General features: G+C 40.9%; 1 protein-coding gene and 1 long non-coding RNA gene across 2 annotated transcripts; one reads left to right on the forward strand and one right to left on the reverse strand.

Annotated features, from left to right (window-relative positions):
• The first annotated feature begins 7 nt into the window (after nucleotides 1-7).
• LOC145525818 (uncharacterized) lies at nucleotides 8-19,992 on the forward strand. The gene is made up of 3 exons (XR_014068428.1): nucleotides 8-114; nucleotides 19,423-19,503; nucleotides 19,624-19,992. It is a non-coding gene; the product is annotated as an uncharacterized LOC145525818 (long non-coding RNA).
• LOC145526637 (olfactory receptor 2AT4) lies at nucleotides 6,978-7,949 on the reverse strand. The gene has a single exon (XM_081542849.1). It carries the CDS (start codon nucleotides 7,947-7,949, stop codon nucleotides 6,978-6,980), a length of 972 nt encoding a protein of 323 aa, XP_081398975.1.
• Nucleotides 19,993-20,408: the final 416 nt, after the last annotated feature.

The raw sequence follows: 20,408 nt of genomic DNA on the forward strand, positions 1-20,408 counted from the left end.
CTGGAACAGGTAAGAGCTCAGAGTGCCCTCGTGTTTCCAATGGTTACTGCTCCATCAGCCTTGATTTCCTGTGGGAGGAAATGAGTTGATGAGGATATGGTTTGAATCCCACATGTAAGAGTCCTCCTTTGCCTGGACCTGTCAGAACGTGTGGCCCAAGGTCTCACAACCCACGTGTGCACAGCCAACCCGGATTCTGGGCTCCTGCCTCTTGTTCGCACCCAATCAGTCTCCCTGACCCCTGGCCCAAGCTCATACATCCTGGCTTCTCTACCCCTGTCTCCTTGCCCCAGTTTTCTCTGCCTGTCTCTGGACACTCCATCCCTGGTCCTGCTTACCTGTTAAGCTGGTCCATACTAGCGTGTCCTGTTGTGTCTCCATGTGAAGACTTGTTAGAGGCTGAGCCATGACCTATTAAACCCTCGGCTCCCTGCTTTCAGGTAGGCCTCCTGGGGTTATTGTCTTCAAGATGGTGCTCCCTTGAGGACCCACCATCCCTCAGGAATAAACTCCCTGGCATCACCTAGAGCATACATGAAGAGTGAGGTAGGATTTGTCCCTAGGCTTAGCTGGTAATGATTAGAACATTATTAACAGCTCTCAGGGGCCTTAAACTTTATGCCAATGGTATAGCCTTCATTCTCATTATGAGTTTGACTGATATTCATGAATGGATCATCTTGTGTATCTGATTTTGCCGATTTTTGCTGATTTTAGAGAGTTTTTTCACCATGAGTTCCCTTTGGTAAATTGTCACATGGGACAAAAATACCTTCACAGTTTGAGGCCTTTCTCAGAAGTCTATTGCCTTAAATCTCTCCATATCTTCTCTTTACCAAACCTGTTACTTTGCTCTAAGTTACTTCATATCCCAGCAAAGACTTAGCCACTGTTCATAAACTTGTATAGATCCAAACCCCTTTCCATTTTACCTTCCAGGTGAGATGAACCTACCAGGTGAAAGACAAGAGGCACTGTCAAAGGTTCTGCCCACTGACAGGATTTATCTTCCTGTTGACCCTTCAGGACCTTCCTGAATGGGCTGTAATGTAGCAGCAGTCCATGTTTGAGTAGTCTCAGCATATTGTGAAGAACTGTTTGTGAATCAAGCCTCATTTCTTTCTTCTTGGGAGAGTTGATTATAGGGAATTTCCCATGAGGCTGTATGTCAGAGTTGATGGGAAGGTATCAATATTGCAAGATGGTGCATCTTGGAAGTCTGAGCCACCCACTCATGCAACTGTTGTGTGCTTTCAGGATCTGCTTGAGCTAATATAACATTTATTACCTGACTTCGCACTCGACAGTGGGATGTTTTTGTACATATTCAATTTTATATTTTGTTTGTTCAAATTAATACCCAGTTTGTAAGGGTCAGCTTGGGACTCATAGTCCTTTAGTGTTTCTTGTCAGGCTTTCAGCTGCACTAGGGCCAGGAACTATTTCTCAAAAGGAGACTAGTTATCAGCAGAAAAAAAAAAAACACATAGTTCACTCCAAAATCCTAGGGTCTGCACTGTATTTCTCCTACCAATAGTGCAAAAACTCAAAAACTCGAAGAGGACTTTTAAGTATTGCCTATGACAGAGTACCTTCTTTGGAACTAAAAGTTATTCTTATTCTTACTACAGCCCCGTGAAGTGAAGTCGCTCAGTTGTGTCCGACTCCTTGTAACCCCATGGACTCTAGCTTACCAGGCTCCTCCATCCATGGGATTTTCCAGGCAAGAATACTGGAGTGGGTTGCCATTTCCTTCTCCTGGGGATCTTCCCTACCCAAGGATCAAACCTGGATCTCCCACATTGTAGGCAGATGCTTTTACCATCTGAGCCACCAGGGAAGTCCCCTTTGGAACTAAACCTCATGCCAAAAACAACTGAAAAAGCTGGATAAAATATGTAAAACAAAAATATGTTTGAAGGCTTCAGAGACCTTGAAGGACTGTGATCCTTGAGAATAGGAAAGCTCATGAAGTAATTTCCACATGATCCCAGATTTTTACCTTAGGGCATTTCCCAATTTGCAGGACTGGAGAATAGAGCTCAATTAGAAAAATAAAGTCCTAATAAACTGAGGAGATACAAGTTGGAATTTGGATTACCAAAAGGGCTGGAAATTAAAAGGCAAAATACTGAGGAGGATAGTACTGCAGGGAAGGAACTTCAAAATCTGTACAAATTCCCTTCAAGTCAGGGACCAACTCCTCAGGTGTGCATGTATAGGGAAACACTTTGAGAAACCAGAAGAAGACAGCAGCTGGGAGGTTGCAGAGCTGCAGAAAGATTTTAGCAGCCGCATGATGCTGGTGAGGCAGAGGTTGGAATCAAGCCCTAGTCAAGTGGATGGACCTGAGTAAAGGCTCTATAATTTAAGAAGTCTCAAGGGAAATTAAAAACACATTCTGAGTTGAAAAAAAAATAGAAGTACAATATTTCAAAATTCGTAGGGAATTACAAAAGCAGTAGCTAGAGGGAAAGTTATAGAGTTTAATACTTATATTGGAAAAGAATAAAAAGCTCATATCAACAATCTAATCTTTCACTTTAAGAAACTAGAAAAAGAATATAAAATTAAACCCAAAGTACTTAAAAGAAAGAAAATTATAAATATTATAGCAAGAATCAATACAACTGAAAACAGAAAAACAGCTGAGCAGAATCAATAAAACTAAAGGCTGATTCTTTTTTTTTAATTAGAGTATAATTGCTTTACAATATTGTGTTAGTTTCTGCTCTACCACAAAGTGAATCAGCTATATTTATACATATATCGCCTCCCTCCCACACCTCCATCCCATCCCTCTAGGTCATCATACAGCACTAAGTTCCCTGAGCTTCCCTCTAGCTATTTTATGACAGACATTTAGGTTTAAAATCTGATTCTTTCAAAAATCGATAAAATTGATACATCTATACCCAAATTGACCAAGAAGAAAAATTGAAGACACAAATTAGCAACATTCAGAATGAAAGAAGAGACATCATAGGCTTTAAAAGGATAATGAAAGACTACTACGAACAACTCTATGCCTATAAATTCTATAATATGGATGAAATGGACAAATTCCTCGAGAGGTACAAACTACCAAAACCATTCAAGAATAAAGAGATAATTTTAAAACTTCTATATCTAAGACTTCCATGGTGGTGCAGTGGATAAGAATCTGCCTGCCAAGGCGGGGAACATGATTCTATCCCTGGTCCGGGAAGATTCCACATGCCTTGAGCATCTAAGCCTGAGTGCCTAGAGCCTGTGCTCTGCAACAAAAGAAGCCACCACAACGAGAAACCCATGGTCCACAACTAGGGAAAGCCCACGCAAAGCAACAAAGATTCAGCCAAAAATAAATGAATACAAAAAAACCCACACTTCTATATCTAGTAAAGAAATTGATTTTGTAGAAAAAAATTTCCTAAAAGGAAATTCAAGACACAGGTCGTTTCATAGGAAAATACTACTAAATATTTAAGGAAAAAAATAATACCAATTCTACATAATGTTTTCCAGATTATAGAAGAGGAGAGAAAACTTTCCAACTCATTTTATAAGGCCAGCCAATATTAACCTACTATCAAACTAAGCAAAGAAATTAATAGAAAACTGCAGATCAGTATCCTTCATGCAGAAATCCTAAACAAAATATTTAAAAAAATCAAACCTAGCAATATTTATAGAGGACAATATATCATAACCAAGTGGAGTTCATTCCGGGAATAAAGAATCTGTTCAACATTCAAAACCAATCAATGAAAAGCCCACCATATTAACAGACTAACCAAAAAGTGCACTTAAATATAAACCTAACAAGATATGTGGGGCTTCCCTCATAGCTCAGTGGGTAAAGAACCCGCCTGCAATGCAGGAGATCCCAGTTTGATTCCTGGGCTGGGAAGATCTGCTGAAGAAGGAATAGGCTACCCACTCCAGTATTCTTGGATTTCCCTGGTGGCTCAGCTGGTAAAGAATCCGCCCGCAATGTGGGAGACCTGGGTTTGATCCCCGGGTATGGAAGATCCCCTGGAGAAGGGAAAGACTACTCCTCCAGTGTAGAGAATTCCATGAACTGTATAGTCCATGAGATCACAAAGAGTCGGACACGACTGAGAGACTTTCATTTTCTTTCTTCAACAAAATATGTGCACAATTCATAGGCTAAAAACTACAAAACACTGATGAATAAAATAAAAGAAAATCTAGATAAGTGAAGAGATATCCATGTTGTTAAATTGGAAAACTCAATATTGTTAAAATGTCAAATATCTCAAATTTAATTCATAGATTCAGCACAACCCCAATCAAAACCCAGCAAGTTAGTTCCAAAATTTATATCAAAAAGCAAAGGAACTAAAGTAGTCAAAACAATTCTAAAAGAGAAAAACAAAGTTGGGGGATTCACACTACCCAATTTCAACACTAAGTATAAAGTTATAGTAATCAAGATGACGTGGTATTGGTAAAAGGACAGATAAATGTACCAATGGACCGGAAGAGAGAGCCTAGAAATAGACACAACTATAGTTTGATATTTGACAAAAGTTCAAAGACAATTTAATGATAAAGAATAGGCTTTAAAAAATGGTGCTGGAACAATTGGATGTCTATACAAAAAATAAATAATATGTAATACCAAGAGTGGGTCCTAATGTTAACTATGGACTTTGAGTGATAATGTGTTATGTAGATTCATGTTAGTTTCTTAGTTTTGATGAATGCAGCATGGTTATGTAAGATGTTAAAATTAGAGGAAGCTGGATGAAAGGTAATAAAAACTCTATACTATCGTTGTAACTTTTTGTAAGTATAAAATAATTTCAAAATGAAATATTTTAAATGATTATAGAATGATTTAATTTCAATGTAATCTCTTAAGTAAAACTGTAACATATTTTTAAAAGACTTCTCAATGTAATTTAAACCGTTATGATTTTTCTTATTTTCAAGTTATATTCCTCTTGGCATGTACAGTCGAAACACTGTTTTGATGACTCTTACAGTAATTTTCCTAATGATCATGCCATTAAGTTGATAGACATCTAAGATCAAGTGTTTCTGTTTATTTTAAAAAGGAGAGAATCGTGTTTTTTCTTTTTTATTTATTTTAATTATATAAAAATTATATATACATCTAAAGTCAGATTGTACATTTGTCTTGTTTCTGTTCCTGTCCCCTCCACTCTGTTCCCTCTCTCTCCTTGTAGGTAACCATCTTTATTAATTCAGAGGTTTCATCCTTCTGTGTGCATGTGTGCAAAGTCACTCCAGTTGTGTCCAACTCTGTGTGACCCCGTGGACCATAGCCCGTCAGGCTCCTCTGTCCATGGGATTCTCCAGGCAAGAATACTGCAGTGGGTTACCATGCCCTTCTCCAGGGGATCCACCTAACCCAGGGTCTCCTGCATTCCAGGCAGATTCTTTACCATTTGAGCCACCAGGGAAGTCTATTAGCATATCCTAGATCAGTATACAGCTTTATCACTTCCTTTTTATAGATGCATTATACTTTAAAAATTTTTTTTCAACCTGTTCCCTAATGATGAATGAGTAGCCTAATGAATTACTGCCAATGTATCTTTGAGACTGATTCCTAGAAATGAGATTTCTGGATCAAAGGGTAAATGCATATATACTTTTGGTGGATATCACAGTAATGCTCTATCAATTTGCATTCTTACAAGCAATTTACAAGAGTTTTGATTTTCTACATGCATATTGCCAAAGTATTGTTTTGCTAATCTGATTATGTGGAAAATGGCATTTCAGTGTAGTTTTAAATTTTTTTATTTACTATTTATATTTATTTTTGGCTGTGCCAGGCTTTTTCTAGTTGTGGTGAGCAGTGAGGAGATAATCTCTAGTTGCAGTGCAGAAATTTCTTATTGAAGTGGCTTTCTTGTTGCAAAGCATGGACTCTAGAGCTCATGGGCTTCAGTAGTTGCAGCACATGGACCCAGTAGTTGTGGCTCATGGGCTCTTGAGGACAGGCTTTAGTAGTTGTGGCACATGGGCTTAGTTGCCCTGCAGCATGTGAAATCTTCCCAGACCAGGGTTCAAACCCATGTCCCCTGCACTGGCAGGCAGATTCCTAACCACTGGACCACTAGGGAAATTCACACTGTAGTTTAATTTGTATTTTTTTATACAGTATTTTAATACAGTAGACTAAATACTTTTTCATTGTTTAAAGACCACAGCATTTTTCTGGTAAGTTATCTTTTCATATATTTTGCCCATTTTTATATTTGTATGTTAGATTTTTCTTCTAAAAATTCAGGAAATATGTAAGTATGTTATTGCTCAGTCATATCTGACTCTTTGTGACCCCCCATGGACTGTAGCTCACCAGGCTCCTCTGTCCATGGGATTCTCCAAGCAAGAATACTGAAGTGGGTTGCCAATTCCTTCTCCAGAACTCTTTATCTATTTTGGATATTTGCCCTTTCCCTGTGATGTAAGTCTTTTGTTTTTTGACTTTGCTTATAAAGATTTTTTTGCCATGCAGATTTTTTATTAAAAAAGAAGAATCTTCTTATGAAGAAGTGAAATTCTTATACAGTGCAAGATATCATATAAAGATGAACATTATTCCATTGCACTAGGGGGAAAGCCCTGGACCAAAATATGACAACCACTGTTGAAGTTGACTGCTCAACAGAATTTTCTTTTACCATTTTATATTTACTGATTTACTTACTCAAGAATATTTATTGAGCACCTAATCTGTGCTGGGGTCTTCCCTGGTGGCTCCTGCCAGAGCAGGAGATGCAGACTCGATCTCTGGGTTGGGAAGATCCCTCGGAGAAGGAAATGGCAACCCACTTCAGTATTCTTGTCTGGGAAATCCCATGGACAGAGTAGACTGGCAGGCTACAGTCCATAGTGTTGCAAAGAGTCGGACACGACTTAGCAATTAAACAACAACAACAACAATCTGTGCTAGGCACTGTTATTTGGTATCCTGAGAGCAGAATTAGCTGCATCTAAAGGTCAAGGGCTCCTATTCCAGCCTGGGTCTTAAGATGTGTGATTTTGGTAATGGCTGCCTTGACATCCCTGTTTCTTAGAGTGTAAATGAGGGGATTGAGGATTGGTGTGAGAATAGCATATGCTACATTGCCCATGATGTGCAAGTCGAGGGGCAGGTCAGCCCTGTAGGCCACATAGGCTATGGCGATAGATGAGTAGTAGGTGCCAACCACCAGGAGGTGAGAGCTGCAGGTGGAGAAGGCTTTGGAGCGTCCTTCTCGGGAGCTGATGCGAAGCACTGAGGCCAGGATGTGAGCATAGGAGAGAAGCACCAGGAGAAGGGGCAGGAAGGACACCACCATGGCGATGCAGAAGCCCATGAAGGTCTGGGGGGTGGTGTCAGAGCAGGAGGCTTGAACTAGAGCCAGATGATCACAGAAGCAGTGGTAGATTCTAGCAATGTTGTCATATGCCATCTGGGAGGTCTTCACTACTGCTGGGATGGGCAGAAGGAGTGCAGTGAGCCAGGCACTGGCTGCCAGGGCAGCATTGGTCTGTGGGGTCATGAGCACAGGGTACTGCAGTGGACAGCAGATAGCCACATAGCGGTCATAGGCCATGACCACCAGGATGAAGGCTTCAGAGCATGTAAAGCTTTGGAAGAGGTACATCTGTAATAAGCAGGAAGTAAAGCTGAGAAAATGGTCCCCAAACAGGAATAGGGACAGCATCTTGGGGACAGTGGTTGTGGTGAAGAGGATGTCCAGGGCTGAGAGGTTGATCAGGAAGAAGTACATGGGCTTGTGAAGACTGGGCTCTGTCACCACAGCCACCAGGATCAGGGCATTACCCGTGAGGATGAGAAGGTAGAAAAGGAGAAAAATTAAAAACACAGGGAGGAAGAGGGACTCTGGCAGAGAGGGGATGCCCACCAGGTAAAAGACTGGTGAGCCACCCACTGATCCATTACAGGTTGTTGCCTCCATAGTGAGCCAGAGCTGGATTTCTGGGAGATGGGCAGCTGGAACATCTGGACACTGGAATATCTGAAAACAATAGAATCAAAGGATTCTGGAATGAGAAATCTATAATATTTACACTTTAGTCAAAATATAAAGGTAATATTACAACCAGCTCTTGAGGACTGATTAGTAGGTTGTGGTATTAACTCTTACCATATGAACCCAAAACTTCTACCTCCTTTCTTTTGTCAAACTAATTATTAATTAACTAATAACCTACCAAATGAAAGACATGCTATGTTCAGCTGACTCAGTGATGAAAATGCAGAAGGCAGGCAAAATCCCTATTTTCTTAGACTTTACATTTTACTAGGATAATCAGATGTAAACAGTTGATTGTTGAATTATGATTGTGAAAAACTCTCTGGAAAGATTTCTGCTAGTCTTCATCTTAGATTTTATATATCTAGTTTGGGATGTCAGGTGTCTTAAATCAAGTCCTTGAAATCATGCCTCTTCTTTTGCACTCAAAGTTCCACCATGTTGCTTGGGAAGGACTGATTTCTCCAAGGTTCTTTGCAACATGCTATTGCTCACATAGTTATCAAGCTTATTCTTCTCTTGTAAGCCTCAAATAGTGGTTCTTCCTGACTCCTTCTAAGCTAGGTGTCAGTACTTCCATTTCTGTGTAGAATATAATAGATCATGCTAGCCCAACACTTCCACTGCAGCAATTAGGCAAACCTGGGTGAATTACACAAATCATATTTTTCAGTAATTTGGAGAAACACGGGTGCAAGAAGGATGCAATGAGTTGAATTTTCAGGGAGGAGGGGTCCTCCAAAGTGAACCGACAATCACCAGCTCTTTTCTTCTCTGGGAATATGACTCTGAGATTACTCCATCCCTGATATTGCTTCTAATAAAATATCTTTCATGCCATTGAATTATAAAAATGCCAAATCTAGACATGTCCAGCCAGGTTTTTTTTTTTTTTTCCTTTGTAGACAGAAGGGGCAAGAGCTTGCCCAAGAGTACACAGCAGAGCTAGGACCAGAACCTAGACCTCTGACTGCCATACTAAGTCTATTTATTCTATGTTATGTCTTCTGGAGAATCTAGAGCTTAAGTTTTCATGTGGAGAGAGATTGGGCAATGATTTTCTCTTTCCGTCTCCTTTTCTAAGATGATACTGTCAACAACAACCCTAAATTCCAAATTCTTCTTAAGTTTCTTAAGTGTGGAGGGTGGCATGATTCCCTGTAAGCGGGTGAAGGCTGGTAAAATGTCTTTGTAAAAGACACCTGAAATAGGCCACTCCATTGTGAAGTCTTCCTTGAAAGAAAAAAAAAATGTTCTAGAGGTTGGCCCCCATTAGCCAAGCAGAAAAGCAAAACTCCTGCACCTTGCCTTAAAAGAGTGAACCCTCAGCTGACCAGATCCAGTCTCCCAAAGCCGATCACCAGGTTTCTCTCACACCCAAGTTGATGCAAATCACCTTTATTTTCTTGCATGTTGTAAGAGCTCAGAGAAGTCAATTTTGGATTGAATGTCACTGAGTTAAACTGAGTTCGGCTTTGAGGGGCAAAAATTCAGAGCCATCAAGTCCAACTCCTTCTCCCTCCTCTGATTCATTTCTATTAAGTAGGGGAGACAGATATTGAGTCTGAAGTCCGGAAACTGTTTTCTTAAGGTCAGCTGACAATTCATAGTAGAGGTGGGTCTTAAACCCAGTGTCCAAGCTCCCATCCAGTATTCATTAAGGATTTTTCATGAGAGATGATCCCTTAGCCTCCATTTAAAGCTTATCTTCTTACAGCTTTATTTCTCCTGACGCTATCGCCAAATGGCAACTCCTTGCTCTTGCCTCATTCTTTTTCCAAACTAAGCTCCAGTGTTTCCCCCTCCAAGAGGTCTTTGTTGATCTCAGCTGACTTGGAGGTCTCTTTTCTGGCTCTCACTGTTCATGTGCTTTTTTTGGTCATCACTATGGTCACGCTGAATTGTCTCTTCTCTGTTTATGCATCTGTGGCTCCATCAGATTGGGAGCCCAGAGTTGTAACTAGGCCTGATTTTCTATTTAATGAAGTACAAGCACCCTTCTCAGGAACTTGGGGTTCCAGAGACAGGGGCCAGAGTTCAGTTTCCCAACTGGCTTTGTTTTGCTACTCACTCATAAAATTAGAATGAAAGGATCATTAGCAATAAATAGTTTCAGTCTAACCCTTTTCTTATATAGCAGGGAACACAAAAGGTGGGGGGCTCAGAAGCAGGCTGTGATTTGCCCATGGTCACACAGTAAGTGAATGACAGAACCAGAATTAGACCATCAACACAGTTGGATTATCACTTTGAGTCCAGGATAACTAAGCAATGAGCCCAGGCGGCCTCATCAACTTGGGGCCACAGGAAAGATCAATAAGTTGATGTTTATTTGCTCATCTTAAAGGCACTGACACACTTTCCTTCCCTAAACTTCTGCTTGGCAGAATGGGCCTATGCAACAAACCAACAAAACATGTGTTTAGGGTGCTAGCTAGATAACAGCATGAAAAAACGTTTGTGAAATAATTTAGTGTTCGATACTTTAAAAAAGCATCATTTGATGTAACAACACAGCAAAAATCAGAAAAATTTTGGACTCCTTTACATTTATTTTGTGGTTTAGATTAAATGATTTTATTTTGAACACATATTTCAGGGGGTGTTTTCAGGACTTAAGGACAGTAAACATTGTTAGAAGACCATTTCTTTGGTCAGGATTATCTATGAGCCAGTTACAGTGCTGCAGGGGACAGAGAAGAACAGAAAAACCAATCATTGAATGTCCAACCTGACACCATGCATTTCTCTTCCCATCATGCAGTCTTGCCAGGGAGTGGTTATGCCCCTTCAACAAAGGAGAAACTGAGGGTTGGAGAAGAACAGATATTTGTTCAAGTCTGGTGAGGAGTGAGAGCAGAGGTTGTTCTGGAGCCAGCCTGCTGGCAAAAGGCTGAGCCCTGCCTGGCAACCCAGAGTCCTGGCCCCTTGCTTGCTGTGACTTTGGGCCTTGAGGCCTCAGTCTTCCCATCTGCAAAATGAGCACCTGGAGAGAGATGATCTCCTTCAACTCAATACACAATTTTTAGTGTCCCCTCTGGATTTGGCCCCACAAAGAGTCTGAGTTAAATGCCTCCTGGCCTAAGCCTCTAGAAGCGAGAGTAAGGTTCTCCCATTTATTAAGCTCCTGGCGCATGTCACATTCTTTATAGTCTTGTGTCATTGTACATCTCTACAAGTCCCAAATCCATGCCATTCTCTCATATTTCCCCTCCCTCATGCTATTCCCACAGAAAAGGAGAATAGGTGTGAATTATAGAGTTTGGGTTTATTACCTGGAATTAGAAAAGACCTGGGTTTCCATTCTGGCTCTGCCTCTTTCACTTTCCCTCTCTGAACTGCAGTTCCCTCTCTGTGACTCACAGTGTTGACGGACACCTTGTTGAATATTCCCATTTCTTTTACCATCCTCAGCCTTGCTTCCTTGTGAGAAACTCTTACAAGATCATTGGCCTCTTGCTTGTGACTGCACTTCCCTGTCTGTCCCGCCAAGGTGGCTGATCCAGGGTCACATAGTCAGACCATGTGTGCACACGGGGAACTGGATGCTAGCACAGCACATGCGTGTGCCTGGCCTTCTGGCTTCCCTGAGACTGCCTGCCCATCCACCCCAGACTTTTCTCCCTTCTGAACACTCCCTCCCCAGCCCAGCTCACCTGCTGTGCCTGATCCACCTTCGTGTCTTCTGTGGAGTCATCACACTTGGCCCTGGGGAAAGAGCCAGGTTGCAGCCGAGCCACGGCCCATTAAAGCCCAGAGCCAGGCCCTGTGGGGGTGCTCTCCTTCAAATTGGCTCCCCTATGGGACCCCACATCCGCCCACTGGGACAACTTCCTAAGGTGGAGTGGGGGACTTGGCCCTTGGCTTTGCAGATAATGAAAACAGCACCATTAACCATCCTTATGGGTCCCAGAACTTTATCACTAATAAAGCAGTTTGATTCCTGTTTTCCTAGCTGGTCTCACAACAGCCAGTAGGATGATTCCTACTATATGGCATTTGAGGAAACCGAGATTTGGAGAAGTAGAGTGACTTAACCTAGGTCACATGGGTTGCTGGTGGCAGAGCTGGGATTTGGACCCCAAATCTGGTTCAGCAGTGCATCATCTTGTGGCTGAGACCTGAGTTCTTTCCAATGATGTCACCTTAACCTCACTGAGCCCTCCTTCCCTTATCTTGTAAGCGAGTATAACAGGCTACCAGGAAGATTTTGTGCTTAGCCCAGTGTCTATCACATGATAAACATTCAATTAAGTAAGAGCTATTATTTTTTTTTTCTGATTAAACAAATAGACTGCAACATTGGCTTTAAACACTTTGCCTGATGAATATTTTGCTAATAGACAAGCTTTATTTACTTGGCTGTGTTGGGCCTTAGTTGCCTCATGCAAGACCTTCTATTGTGGCTTGTGGGCTTAATTGTACCATGGCATGTGGGATTTTATTTTCTGGGCCAGGGATTGAACCTGAGTGCCCTGCAAAGTAGATTCTTAACCACTGGACCACTAGGGAAGTCTCCAGAACTATTATTTTAATAAACTTAACTAGGAAACCCTGTCCCATGATTGGAATATAATCAGTGCTGCTACATGTGAGGTGGGGGTCTGTGCCCCACCCCCAGGCAGTGCCAAAGCCCGTTCCCGCCTCAGGCTTTCTGATTCTCTCCACTGGCTCCACAGCTCTCTTTCTGTTATTCTTTTGCTAATATGTGTAAAACGTAAAAAAATTAAATTTCACAAGTAACAAATAGATCCCATTATTAAGTATTTTCATCAATTCAGAGCTTTTTTGAGTAAAAAGTGGAAATTCTCTTCACATCAGCCCTTCCGCACAGTTCCCCTTCGCTCCTCACAAGTCATCACTATGACTGATCTGGTGCGTTCCTTTCAGGCCTTTTCTAAACATTTGCATGTGCATAGTTGTGTTTTGCTTTTAGCATAAATGGAATCATTTTGTACTTATTGTGTCACTTGTATTCTAACTTAATAAGTCTTGGAATCTTTCTATGTCTGATCTACTTCATTCTTTTATCTGATATTTGGTATTTGATGGTATGGGTATTATATACTTTATCTAATAATTATCCTGCTAGTGGATATTTGAGCTATATCCAATTATTGATATTATGAACAATGTTATAATTAACATACTTTTTTAAAAATTTACTTTTAACTGGAGGTTAATTGCTTTATGATGTGGTATTGGTTTCTGTCATACAACAATGTGAATCAGCCGTAAGTATACATATATCTCCTCCCTCTTGAACCTCCCTCCCAGCCCCCACCCCATCCCACTCCTCTGGGTTGTCACAGAGCACCAGACTGATCTGTCTGTGTTATAGAGCAACTCTCCACTATTTTACATATGGTAATGTATATGTTTCACTGTTATTCTCTCACTCTGTCCCACCCTCTCCTTCCCCCATTGTGTTCACAAATCTGTTCTCTATGTTTACATCTCTATTCCTGCCCTGAAAATAAGTTCACCAGTACAATTTTTCTAGATTTCATATATATGCATAGGATATTTGTTTTTCTCTTTCTGACTTACTTCACTCTGTATAACAGGCTCTAGGTTCATCCACCTAACTACAACTGGCTCAGACTTGTTCCTTTTTATGGCTGAGTAATATTTCATTGTAAAAATGTACCACAGATTCTTTATTCATTCATCTGTTGATGGACATCTAGGTTGCTTCCATGTCTTGACTATTGTAAATAATACTGCAATGAACATTGGGATACATGTGTCTTTTTGAATTATGATTTTCTCAGAGTTTATGCCCAATAGTGGAATTGCTGGTTCATCTGATATATTGATTCATAATTTTTAAAGTAATCTCCATACTGTTCTCTGTAGTAGCTGTATCAGTTTACATTCCCACAATCAGTGAAAGAAGGTGCCCTTCTCTCCACATCCTTTCCAGATTTATTGTTTGTAGATTTTTTTTGTTGATGGTCACTCTGATTGGTGTGAGGTGATCAGTTCAGTTCAGTTCAGTCACTCAGTCGTGTCCAACTCTTTGCGACCCCGTGGACCACAGTATGCCAGGCCTCCCTGTCCATCACCAACTCCTGCAGTTTACCCAAACTCATGTCCATCGAGTCAGTGATGCCATCCAACCATCTCATCCTCTGTCGTCCCCTTCTCCTCTTCCCTTCAATCTTTCCCAGCATCAGGGTCTTTTCCAATGAGTCAGCTCTTCGCATCAGGTGGCCAAAGTATTGGAGTCTCAGCTTCAGCATCAGTCCTTCCAATGGACTCTCAGGACTGATATCCTTTAGGATGGACTGGTTGGATTTCCTTGCAGTCTAAGGGACTCTCAAGAGTCTTCTCCAACACCACAGTTCAACAGCATCAATTCTTCAGCGCTCAGCTTTCTTTATAGTCCAACTGTCACATCCATACATGACCACTGGAAAAACCATAGCCTTGACAAGATGGACCTTTGTTGGCAAAGTAATGTCTCTGCTTTTTAATATACTGTCTAGATTGATCATAACTTTCCTTCCAAGGAGTAAGCGTATTTTAATTTCATGGCTGCAGTCACCATCTGCAGTGATTTTGGAGCCCCAAAAATAAAGTCAGCCACTGTTTCCCCATCTATTTCCCATGAAGTGATGGGACTGGATGCCATGATCTTAGTTTTACCTCATTGTAATTTTGACTTGCATTTCTCTAATAATGAGCGATGTTGAGCACTTTCTCATGTGTTTATTGGCTATCTGTATGTCCTCTTTAGAGAAATGTCTGTTTAGGTCTTCCACCCGTTTTTTGATTGGGTTGTTTGTTTTTCTGGTGTTGCGCTCCATTCAGTTCAGTTTAGTCACTCAGTCATGTCTGACTCTTTGCGACCCCATGAATCGCAGCACGTCAAGCCTCCCTGTCCATCACCAACTCCTGGAGTTTACCCAAACCCATGTCCATCGAGTCAGTAATGCCATCCAACCATCTCATCCTCTGTCGTCCCCTTCTCCTCCTGCCCCCAATCCTTCCCAGCATTAGGGTCTTTTCCAATGAGTCAACTCTTCGCATGAGGTGGCCAAAGTATTGGAGTTTCAGCTTCAACATCAGTCCTTCTAGTGAACACCCAGGACTGATCTCCTTTAGGATGGACTGGTTGGATCTCCTTGCAGTCCGAGGGACTCTCAAGAGTCTTCTCCAACACCACAGTTCAAAAGCATCAATTCTTCGGCGCTCAGCTTTCTTCACCATCCAACTCTCACATCCATACATGACCACTGGAAAAACCATAGCCTTGACTAGATGGGCCTTTGTTGGCAAAGTAATGTCTCTGCTTTTAAATATGCTATCTAGGTTGGTCATAACCTTCCTTTCAAGGAGTAAGTGTCTTTTATTTTATTTTATTTTTAATAAATTTATTTATTTTAGTTGGGGGCTAATTACTTTACAATATTGTAGTGGTTTTTGCCATACATTGACATGAATCAGCCATGGGTTTACATGTGTTCCCCATCCTGAACCCCCCTCCCACCTCCCTCCCCATCCCATCCCTCTGGGTCATCCCATTGCCCCAGCCCTGAGCGTTTGTCTCATGCATTGAACCTGGAATGGTGTTCTGTTTCACATATGATAATATACATGTTTCAATGCTATTCTCTCAGAACGTCCCACCCTCACCTTCTCCCTCAGAGTCCATAAGACTGTTCTATGCATCTGTGTCTCTTATTCTGTCTCACATATAAGGTTATTGTTACCGTCTTTCAAATTCCATATATATACATTAGTATACTGTATTGGTGTTTTTCTTTCTGGCTTACTTCACTCTGTATAATGGGCTCCAGTTTCATCCATCTGAATAGAACTGATTCAAATGTATTCTTTTTAATGGCTGATTAATATTCCATTGTGTATATGTACCACAGCTTCCTTATCCATTCGTCTGCTGATGGACATCTAGGTTGCTTCCATGTCCTGGCTGTTGTAAACAGTGCTGCGATGAACATTGGGGTACACGTGTCTCTTTCAATTCTGGTTTCCTCGGTGTGTATGCCCAGCAGTGGGATTGCTGGGTCATATGGCAGTTCTATTCCCAGTTCTTTAAGGAATCTCCACACTGTTCTCCTAGAGGAAAACATAGGCAAAACACTCTCTGACATAAATCACAGCAGGATCCTCCATGACCCACCTCCCAGAATATTGGAAATAAAAGCAAAAATAAACAAATGGGACCTAATTAAAATTAAAAGCTTTTGCACAACAAAGGAAACTATAAGCAAGGTGAAAAGACAGCCTTCAGAATGGGAGAAAGTAATAGCAAACGAAGCAACAGACAAACAATTAATCTCAAAAATATACAAGCAACTCCTGCAGCTCAATTCCAGAAAAATAAACGACCCAATCAAAAAATGGGCCAAAGAACTAAACAGACATTTCTCCAAAGAAGACATACAGATGGCTAACAAACACATGAAAAGATGCTCAGCATCACTCATTATTAGAGAAATGCAAATCAAAACCACAATGAGGTACCATTTCACACCAGTCAGAATGGCTGCTATCCAAAAGTCTACAAGCAATAAATGCTGGAGAGGGTGTGGAGAAAAGGAACCCTCTTACACTGTTGGTGGAAATGCAAACTAGTACAGCCACTATGGAGAACAGTGTGGAGATTCCAAGGAGTAAGCGTCTTTTAATTTCATGGCTGCAATCACCATCAGCAGTGATTTTGGAGCCCCAAAAAATAAAGTCTGACACTGTTTCCACTGTTTCCCCATCTATTTCCCATGAAGTGATTGGGATTGGATACCATGATCTTAGTTTTCTGAATGTTGAGCTTTAAGCCAACTTTTTCACTCTCCTCTTTCACTTTCATCAAGAGGCTCTTGAGTTCTTCTTCACTTTCTGCCATAAGGGTGGTGTCGTCTGCATATCTGAGGTTATTGATATTTCTCCCGGCAGTCTTGATTCCAGCTTGTGCTTCTTCCAGCCCAGCATTTCTCATGATGTACTCTGCATATAAGTTAAATAAGCAGTGTGACAATATACAGCCTTGACGTACTCCTTTTCCTATTTGTAACCAGTCTGTTGCTCCATGTCCAATTCTAACTGTTGCTTCCTGACCTGCATACAGGTTTCTCAAGAGACAGGTCAGATGGTCTGGTATTCCCATCTCTTTCAGAATTTTCCACAGTTTATTGTGATCCACACAGTCAAAGGTTTTGGCATAGTCAATAAAGCAGAAATAGATGTTTTTCTGGAACTCTCTTGCTTTTTCGATGATCCAGCAGATGTTGGCAATTTGATCTCTGGCTCCTCTGCCTTTTCTAAAACCAGCTTGAACACCTGGAAGTTCACGGTTCATGTATTGCTGAAGCCTGGCTTGGAGAATTTTGAGCATTACTTTACTGGCGTGTGAGATGAGTGCAATTGTGCGGTAGTTTGAGCATTCTTTGGCATTGCCTTTCTTTGGGACTGGAATGAAAACTGACCTTTTCCAGTCTTGTGGCCACTGCTGAGTTTTCCAGATTTGCTGGCATATCGAGTGCAGCACTTTCACAGCATCATCTTTCAGGATTTGAAATAGCTCAACTGGAATTCCGTCACCTCCACTAGCTTTGTTCGTAGTGATGCTTTCTAAGGCCCACTTGACTTCACATTCCAGGATGTCTGGCTCTAGGTGAGTGATCACACCATCGTGATTATCTGGGTCATGAAGATCTTTTTTGTACAGTTCTTCTGTGTATTGTTGCCACCTCTTCTTAATATCTTCTGCTTCTGTTAGATCCATACCATACCCAGCCCATCTTTGCATGAAATGTTCCCTTTGTATCTCTAATTTTCTTGAAGAGATCTCTAGTCTTTCCCAATCTGTTGTTTTCCTCTATTTTTTTGCATTGATCAGTGAGGAAGGCTTTCTTATCTCTCCCTGCTGTTCTTTGGAACTCTGCATTCAGATGGGAATATCTTTCCTTTTCTCCTTTGCTTTTCGCTTCTCTTCTTTTCCCAGCTATTTGTAAGGCCATCTTGCTTTTTTGCATTTCTTTTCCATGGGGATGGTCTTGATCCCTGTCTCCTGTACAATGTCACGAACCTCTGTCCGTAGTTCATCAGGCACTCTATCAGATCTAGTCCCTTAAATCTATTTGTCACTTCCACTGTATAATCATAAGGGTTTGATTTAGGTCATACCTGAATGGTATAGTGGTTTTCCCTACTTTCTTCAATTTAAGTCTGAATTTGGCAATAAGGAGTTCATGATCTGAGCCACAGTCTGCTCCCGGTCTTGTTTTTGCTGACTGTATAGAGCTTCTCCATCTTTGGCTGCAAAGAATATAATCCATCTGATTTTGGTGTTGACCATCTGGTGATGTCCATGTGTAGAGTCTTCTCTTGTGTTGTTGGAAGAGGGTGTTTGCTATGACCAGTGCGTTCTCTTGGCAAAACTCTATTAGCCTTTGCCCTGCTTCATTCTGTACTCCAAGGCCAAATTTGCCTGTTATGCCAGGTGTTTCCTGACTTCCTACTTTTGCATTCCAGTCCCCTATAATGAAAAGGACATCTTTTTTGGGTGTTAGTTCTAAAAGGTCTTGTAGGTCTTCATAGAACCGTTCAAGTTCAGCTTCTTCAGCGTTACTGCTCGGGGCATAGACTTCGATTACCGTGATATTGAATGGTTTACCTTGGAAACGAACAGAGATCATCCTATCGTTTTTGAGATTGCATCTGAGTACTGCATTTCGGACTCTTTTGTTGACCATGATGGCTACTCCATTTCTTCAAAGGGATTCCTGCCCACAATAGTAGATATAATGGTCATCTGAGTTAAATTCACCCATTCCAGTCCATCTTAGTTCGCTGATTCCAGCTGCTTGTATACTTTGGAGATTAAACTTTTGTTGGTGGTTTCATTTGCAGTTCTTTTTTCCCATTCTGTAACATACTCTTAACATACATTTGAGGGATGCATATGCCCAAATATATCTCTGAGATACACTCTTAGAAGTAGGAATTCTGGGGTGAGCAGTAAGTACATTTTGTTTTATTTTATTTATTTTTTAAAATTGATTTCTATTGGAGTACAGATGTTTTGCACTGTTGTATTAGTTTCTACTGTATGAATAGATTTGGTTTTATTTTATAGATTTTAAAATCTGCATGTGTGCATGTACAGGGATGGTCCCAGCTTCAAACCCACAGAGTCTGAGAACACTGAGAAGAGACTTCCATAGTGAATCTCTACTCACTATAGATTTATAACCGCAGGATGCAAGGTTACTAAGCCTTGGCAGCTGAGTACAAAACTTCATGGAAACCAAAAACTGGTACCGCAGCCTCTCCTGATCTAATGAACTTCATGATGGAGCTGAAGATGGTTTTGGAAGTTTCTCTGAATAACAAATGAGAGCTATGTATGTCATCTCTTCCTCTCCAGATCTACTCCTTTTGATCGAAGAGAGAAATTTGAGTTGGGGATAAATTTATACATGTGGATCTCTGCTTCTGGATGGTAAAGGTAAATGCTGAAAGTGTTTCTGGGGGAGATAATCTAACCATTCTTAAGTAAAAGGCAAAGAATTTTATAGAATAACCAGATTGTTAGGTGGATTCTTTTGTTGTGTTTTTTGTTTCTCAGACACTACAGAACTCCTTAATAAACAGCCAGAGACAGCTTTTGGCAGCATGAGGATGACTAAAGGCTTTCTGGGATGTTATGAATGAAACTAATTGAAAGGCTTGGAGACTTGGGCCAGAAGAACCTACATGGAGTACAGCAGTTAAGTCAGAGAAAACAAGCACAACCCAAGATTTAGATTCCTTTTAGGTTTCTAAGTTTATTTTGTTTTACTAAAGAAAATGAACCTAAATAGAAGAGCTAAACAGTTGGCTGAGATTTCTGTGTAAAAAGCCAATATTCTAAGACTTACTATTATCACATTATGGAATAAAATATGATTTATTTCTTTACTTCTGAGAATAAAAGTGTTCTCAAACTTCTGGGAAATTACTGGTTCTTCTATAACTATGGTGACAAATAGTCATAAGAACTTTTTTAAACCTGTTTTCATCGCTCAGTGACAGCTCTGCATCAGTACACATATTGCTGAGAGCCAGCCAGTCAGTCAGTCACCCAGCAACTGCTTCACTCCAGTAACCACACTTCCACGGCTAAAGGCAAACCAATCCCTAGATACTCCTACTCCTGACAGTCCACCAACCCCTAATCTCCACATTTTCCACAACTCTATTTAAGATCAGCTCCCTGTGTCGCTCAGAAACAAACCATGCCAAAAACTATAGCTTTCCTGTGCTTAAGCTAGTGATGAACTCAACTTTTCGTTTCAGATGTTGTATGGTGGTCTCTTTTAACATTTCTTATTTATGTCTCTGTAACTGGTATTAATGTCTTTCTTTTCATTT

Source organism: Giraffa tippelskirchi, chromosome 11 (assembly GCF_054371585.1).
Source record: "Giraffa tippelskirchi isolate mGirTip1 chromosome 11, T2T-mGirTip1v1.2.pri, whole genome shotgun sequence".
Taxonomy (NCBI): domain Eukaryota; kingdom Metazoa; phylum Chordata; class Mammalia; order Artiodactyla; family Giraffidae; genus Giraffa; species Giraffa tippelskirchi.

Excerpts from the sequence above, each read along its gene's own strand:
- LOC145526637 (XM_081542849.1), bottom strand. The coding sequence starts at position 7,949 with ATGGAGGCAACAACCTGTAATGGATCAGTGGGTGGCTCACCAGTCTTT.